The sequence below is a fragment of the Macrobrachium nipponense genome, chromosome 45 (genome assembly GCF_015104395.2).
Source record: "Macrobrachium nipponense isolate FS-2020 chromosome 45, ASM1510439v2, whole genome shotgun sequence".
Lineage (NCBI taxonomy): Eukaryota > Metazoa > Arthropoda > Malacostraca > Decapoda > Palaemonidae > Macrobrachium > Macrobrachium nipponense.
The window spans coordinates 2,628,308-2,635,831 of NC_061105.1; the positions used below are offsets into that span (position 1 = coordinate 2,628,308).

The 7,524-nt window shown below is 40.6% G+C and overlaps 1 protein-coding gene across 1 annotated transcript; it reads right to left on the bottom strand.

Moving 5' to 3' along the window:
- Positions 1–5,854: 5,854 nt before the first annotated feature.
- On the bottom strand, positions 5,855–7,518 carry LOC135214084 (uncharacterized). The gene is made up of 2 exons (XM_064248191.1): positions 6,842–7,518; positions 5,855–6,370 (listed from the first exon to the last, which is right to left on the bottom strand). Exons 1-2 carry the CDS (start codon positions 7,495–7,497, stop codon positions 6,337–6,339), a joined length of 690 nt encoding a protein of 229 aa, XP_064104261.1. The 5' UTR covers positions 7,498–7,518; the 3' UTR covers positions 5,855–6,336.
- Between the last annotated feature and the right edge of the window lie 6 nt (positions 7,519–7,524).

Sequence of the window (7,524 nt, forward strand, 5' to 3'; positions counted from 1 at the left end):
TCCGACGTACAAATTACTCCACAGTCAAATAACCAGTTATTTCACCAACCTTTCCTACCCCCCAACAAGAACAGTAACAAAGTCGTTTGTAGGCTTACTCCACAAGTAAGCAATAATAATAATAATGATAATAATAATAATGAGTCTTGTAGTCACGAACATTCTAACGTAATAAGTCAGGCTTTTTTTATCGACTAATTAGCTAGTTCAAGCCAAATGAAAACAATTAAAAGTGTACATTTCAATTAACATCATAATCCTACTCCAAAGGCTCAGTATTCACACTTATATATATATATATATATATATATATATATTATATATAATATATATATATATATATACAATACTTTTCTCAACAATCATTTTGACAATAACTGGAGGATGTGACGTCACAACAGATTTTGAGTTATTTTTTTTATGGTTACGCATCATTACCTCATACATGCGGATAGGTGGAGGTTATTATTATCATCATTATTAAAGTTTTCTCGAAATAATGACTCTCTCTCTCTCTCTCTCTCTCTCTCTCTCTCTCTCTCTCTCTCCTTCCTTCGTTCCTGGTTTTTTGCATTTTCTATTTTCGTTAGGGATACCGTTGTGTTTATTATTATTATTATTATTATTATTATTATTATTATTATTTATTATTATTATTATTATTATTGTCGTTGTTGTTGTTGTATTGTATTGTATGTACCGTGCCTATCTCTGAATATAGCCCTGAGCTGAAATAAACCTTATTATTATTATTATTATACTTTTAATAAAAACATGTTTAAAAGAAGGTTTACTTCCAGCATATTATTATTATTATTATTATTATTATTATTATTATTATTATTATTATATTATTATTATTATTATTATGTATTATTATTATTATTAGGAAGGAAGACCCTCTTTTAGGCAAATGCTGTTAAAAAGGATGGCAGAATTAAGCGAGTTGATTTTATATATTGTTTTTTTTTCTATTTTCCTTACAATTCGCTTCTCAGGCTCAGCGATGTTTCTGAGTAACTAACTGGCCAATATTCATATTGGGAATTTTTCAAGAAATTGTAAATGCTGAAGGTAATCTTTTATTAGAACAGGATATCAGGTCCCAGGTCAAGCAGGGGTCGTCGTCAGTGCCGGTATTATTCCGTAGGCGTAGTTCAGTTCGGGCCGGGGTCGTCTTTGGTTTAGGGTTTTGGGCTGGTACTGGTGCTGGTATAGCTGGTATCACGTGACGTTTCGGACCTTCTCGCAGGTCATCTTCGGACGAGTCGCTTGAAGAGACTGTAGCAAGAAAGATTGCGGGGGCAGATATTTCTCGGCTCGGACCTAGAGTTTGCATTCTCATCGGTCGGGCCGGTTTTTGGGCGAAGTCAAGCGACTCGTCCGAAGATGGACCTGCGAGAAGGTCGAAACGTCACGTGATACCAGCTATACCAGCACCAATACCAGCCCCTAAAACCAAAGACGACCCCGGCCCGAACTGAAAACTACGCCTACGGAATAATACAGGCACTGACGACGACCCCTGCTTGACCTGGACCTGATATCCTGTTCTAATAAAAGATTACCTTCAGCATTTACAATTTTTTTTAAATTCCTAATATGAATATTGGCCAGTTTACTCAGAACACCGCTGAGCCTGAGAAAGCGAATTGTAAGGAAAATAGAAAAAACAATATATAAATCAACTCGCTTAATTTCTGCCATCGTTTTTAACAGTATTATTATTATTATTATTATTATTATTATTATTATTATTTTTTTTTTTTTTTTTTTTTTGTTTTTTTTTTTTTTCTCTATCACAGTCCTCCAATTCGACTGGGTGGTATTTATAGTGTGGGGTTCCGGGTAGCATCCTGCCTCCTTAGGAGTCCATCACTTTTCTTACTATGTGTGGCGCGTTTTTCTAGGATCACACTCTCTGCATGAGTCCTGGAGCTACTTCAGCCTCTAGTTTTTCTAGATTCCTTTTCAGGGATCTTGGGATCGTGCCTAGTGCTCCTATGATTATGGGTACGATTTCCACTGGCAATATCCCATATCCTTCTTATTTCTATTTTCAGATCTTGATACTTATCCATTTTTTCTCCTTTCTTTCCTCTTCAACTCTGGTGTCCCATCGTATTGCGACATCAATGATGATGAACTTTCTTCTTGACTTTGTCAATCAACGTCACGGTCTGGTCTGTTTGCACGTATCACCCTATCCGTTCTGATACCATAGTCCCAGAGGATCTTTGCCTGATCGTTTTCTATCACTCCTTCAGGTTGGTGCTCGTACCACTACTTACTGCAAGGTAGCTGATGTTTCTTGCACAGACTCCAGTGGAGGGCTTTTGCCACTGAATCATGCCTCTTTTTGTACTGGTTCTGTGCAAGTGCCGGGCATTCACTTGCTATGTGGTTTATGGTTTCATTTTTCGTATTGCACTTCCTACATTATGGAGAGATGTTATTTCCGTCTATCAGTTCTTTGAATATATCTGGTTCTTAGGGCCTGATCTTGTGCCGCTGTTATCATTCCTTCAGTTTCCTTCTTTAGCTCTCTGTAGCCATTGCCATGTGTCATCGCTGGCTAGTTCTTTAGTCTGTTCATGTATTGTCCGTGCATTGGTTTGTTGTGCCAGTCCTCTGTTCTGTCTGCATTCTCCTGTCTCTATATATTGCTAGGTCTTCGTCTACTTTTATTAGTCCTTCTTCCCATGCACTCTTTAGCCACTCATCTTCACTGGTTTTTCAGATATTGCCCTCAGTGCTCTGTTTTTCGATGTTGACGCAGTCCTCTATACTTAGTAGTCCTTCTCCCTCCTTCCTTTCGTGTTATGTATAGTCTGTCCGTATTTGCTCTTGGGTGTAGTGCTTTGTGTGTATTGTCATATGTTCCTGGGTTTTCTGATCTATGCTGCGGAGTTCTGCCTTTGTCCATTCCACTATTCCTGCGCTGTATCTGATTACTGGCACTGCCCATGTGTTTATGGCGCTTTTATCATATTTCCGGCGTTGAGTTTTGACATGAGTATCGCCTTGAGTCTCTGCATATATTCTTTCCTGATCGTGTCCTTCATCTCTTGGTGTTTTATATCCCCGGTCCTTCCATTATTTCCCAGGTATTCGTATCTTGTCTCATCTATGTGTTTGATGTTGCTCCCATCTGGTAGCTTTATCCCTTCAGTTCTCGTTACTTTGGCCTTTTTGTATGTTGACTAAGGCGCATTTTTCTATTCCAAACTCCATCCTGAATGTCCCAGCCAATACAATCCTTATTATTATTATTATTATTATTATTATTATTATTATTATTATTATTATCATTATTATTATTTTTTTTTTTTTTTGCTCTATCACAGTCCTCCAATTCGATCTGGGGGGTGGTATTTATAGTGTGGGGTTCCAGGTTGCATCCTGCCTCCTTAGGAGTCCATCACTTTTCTTACTATGTGCGCCGTTTCTAGGATCACACTCTTCTGCATGAGTCCTGGAGCTACTTCAGCCTCTAGTTTTTTCTAGATTCCTTTTCAGGGATCTTGGGATCGTGTCAGTGCTCCTATGATTATGGGTACATATATTATTATTATTATTGGGTATTATTCATTATTTTATTATTATTATTATTATTATTATTATTATTATCATTATTATTATTATTTATTATTATTATTATTATTATATTATTATTTATTTTATTATTGCCCTTTTCGGAGCAATCTCTTGGAGAGAATATAACCATTTATCGACAGTTTTTGGAAAAAAAATGTAGGTTATTTCTAATTGTTTTTAAGAAAGTGGAATCATAATTATCCGACAAGACATGAAACGGACAGGAATGCACGAAGTTTTAGGCCAGAGACCAAGCCCTGTGACCTATAGAGGTCATTCATCAGCGCTGAAAAGCAGTAACATTATATACCACACTATAGGAATCAGTTGTGAGAGAAGTTGAGGAAAGTTAAGATGGAAGAAAGAGAATATGGCAGGAGGTAATGTAAAGGGAACCAGAAGGAAACTTTGTCCTTTTGGTGTCCTGTTGTTTGCTTTCTAAGTGCGGGGTAGGGTTGGGTCGGGGGGTAGGGGTGTGGGGGGAACTCCTCGAGGGTGACGATGATAAGTTCGTCTGATTGAAAAGCTATAAGAAGAAGAAGAATAAAGGGGAGAAATATGAATTTTGAAAAATGAGAGGCAAAAAAAGAGGGGGCTGGGGGAGGGGGGGACAATATCACCCAATTCCAAAACCGCTGCAAAATTAATGAGTTCTAGCAACCGATGGAAAAAAAATTAAATAAAAAATAAATGAATAAATAAAATTTCAAAAAAGGAGAGAGAGTTGGGGGATACGTGAGAGAAAGAGAGGGAGACTTGTGGTGGGAAGTAGAAGGGGAGAGTGGGAGGAAAATAAGTTATCAAAATAAATAAGCCCTCCAGAGGAGATAATGAGCTCGAAAATTTTCGGAAGAGAGAAAAAATAAAAAGGCGGGGGGTCGGTGGTTGCGGGAAGAATGGCAGCGAAAATGCATTACTAATATTTTTGGAATTCACTGATTTTTTTTTTTCGTGAAAAAATAAAAGCAAAGTTACAAAAAGCGGTAAATAATAATCATGCAATAGCTATGGCGGCTAATATATGCAGATCTCCACTATTATTATTATTATTATTATTATTATTATACACCGTCAAAGCTCACCGATTGGTCGGTCAGCACCCCACCCTTTCCCTCCAGCCAATCAGAGCTTACTCTTTGTGGAGAAGGGGGCGTGGCCAAAAAGGTGGTACTACTTATACCACCGGCTGCGATAACATACGGGCTTGCCCCGGGCACCACGGCCCAGCGAGTCAGCCAGCCAATCTCGCCCTTACGGGCGGGCCATAAGGCTGTTTTCGGCTTGCCCCGGAAGGCGCCCCGCTGTGGTTACACGACGCTAATTGACCGACAACAAAGGCAGAGGTGTCATGGCGTGGAATTATAATTGTAGGGTTCGGGGCTGGGGGAGTACTTTGCGAAATCTGGCGATAAATTCCCGTAGATTTCTTCCACCCAGTTTGGGCACTATTATCTTATCGCATCTAAGGGTTCTTTTTATTCCTGCTGTCCAGCCACTCTAACGCCCTCGTTTCGTTGCCTTAATAAAGCCTTGAACGGCTGAAAATAACCCCACCCCCCAACTTGCTTAGTTTGGCAGCCAAAATTTCATGTATCAATGCTGTTTAAATCTTGTCTTTTCACGTCTGAACACCTGACTGCTCCAAGAATAAGTTTAGTTTCAGTATCTAAGTAGATGTTCATTCTTAGTCATTGATGGTCTAATCCAGGGGTTCTTAACCTTTCGATGACCCCAGATTCCCAATGAATTACCCAATATGAAGAAAATCAAAAGCATTTATGGCTTTATATAGTTATTTATTTACAAAATGTACCCTCGTATACATTGACACATTAAAATCAAATATATACAAATATCCACAGATCAAGTCCCATGCCCCCAGCATGTGGTTCTCATACCCCCAGGGGGTATGGATACCCCCGTTAAGAATCCCTGGTCTAAACACTTCTTCATTCCCAGAGTTGAGCTTAAATGGTTTACTTACTATAGTAGATTCACATCAACCGTGCATCTGCTGTCTAGGCCGGTTCCTTATGACGCTCCTGATTGGCTGTTTATAAGCCAATCACAGGGCTGGAGACTCTCAGTCTCTCGAGAGAGTTCACTTAGGCAGGATATAGTATGTTACACCTCTCCTGAAGGATACTTTTGAAAGACGTATCCCTCAGGAGAGGTGGAACATACATCCTTCCTATGTGAACTCTCTCGACAGAGACTGAGAGTTTTCAGCCCTGTGACTGGCTTATCAACAGCCGATCAGGAGCGTCGTAAGGTACTGGCCTAGACATCGGATGCACGGTTGGTGTGAATCTACTATAGTCTGTCATTGTCTAAATTAAGGTTTCTAGACCTTGGTCCAGACGTGTGTGACATGATGGATAATGAAATGCATTCTGGGTTGCCACATCGTGTTCATTAGTTAAAGAATTAATATGGCGCTGCAAAGTGTTTGTGGATTCGTTTGTGTTGTTTTGTGCAACTGCGCATACTAATATCACTCATTTGTTTGTTTATCTTATCCACCAACAGCAGAGATTTCTGTGAAGGGACAAGAGACTGAAATGTCTTCGTACAAATGGAACACACCATCAGGCTTTCATGAGAGAGAGAGAGAGAGAGAGAGAGAGTTACAGTAACCAGGTTCACTCAAACCAGACCAATCAATGACACAGAGAAAAACATAAAAGGCAGAAGGCTAAGGACAAATATGAACCGGTGTCTCTTGTAGAGGTCCTCGGGTTATTCTTGGCTTCCACTTTGACGGCAACGACACCTGAAATGCAGAGATAGAAACGTAACTAACCATTTTCACTTACCCCGGGAGTAAATCCTACAAACTACTTTGTTTTTCTTGTTCTTGTTGGGGGGTAGGAAAGCCCTATGGAGGAGCCTAAAAAGGTCTGAAGAAGGTGTTTTGCCTTGACTTGAAGATACAGGAATTTTAGGATAGCGTACTTATGATTTATTTATTAGAATGAACATGTAAAAAATAAGTGACGTGCATGTTAAGCAGTATAGAAAAATTATTTTTAATAAAATAGAGCGTATGAATTTTAATTTTCGTCGGTGAAACAATGCTCTATATGACCATAGAGTTTAGCATGTTGTAATTTTTGTTAATAGGAATATAATGTTTACAACTTATGCGTGAAAGGGAAAATCTTGCATTTCACTACAGACGCTGAGTTTAAACGAACATATCACTACAGATCGTTAGCATAACATCTTGAAACGCCCAACTCACAGAGGATCCAGTTCGCCACTTCTCCGCTTCTTCTCGGCAACCACGATCAGGCAGGCGTTGGTCACGGCTATGATCACCGCTAACAGGACAACTAGGCCTACGGTGACCTTCCTCTGTTCTGGGGTCCGCGGGCTGAAGGGCGGGCATCCTTTCGGCCAGGGCGTGTACCTCCAAAAAGAGGATCCCTCCGCCAGAATCCTGAAGCCCTTGTAGGAGTTGAGGCTAGTCTTATGTCTGAGCTGATATTCTAACGGCGCCGCCGGCGCGCAGTCCGCCGCCGAAATCCGCAAGACCTTGTGGTCGCCCCTGTCGAAGACGCCGACGGATATCCTGTGCCATTTCTTCGTCGGGCGGTCGTCGAGACAGAGGTCGCTAACGTTGAGGGTCTTCGTGTCCGAGGTATCCTTGTTGAACGTCGCCTTGATGTGGATGGACTTGAGACCGCTGCCGTTCTGGAAGTGGTAGTAATAGAGCGTTGCGTTGTCCACCCCGCGGCCGACTTCCTTCGTTTCCCCGGCGTGGACCTCGGCTTCGACTTCGCACAGCGATAAAGGCCGAGTTTCCGCCTCTTCTTCTTCTTCTTCTCCTCTCGCTTGGAAGAACTTTCTCGCTTGCGCCTCGTCTTTGGAACTTTGTAGCTTTCCGGGAGTTATCATATGAACTTTCTGGACCAACGCTGCTGA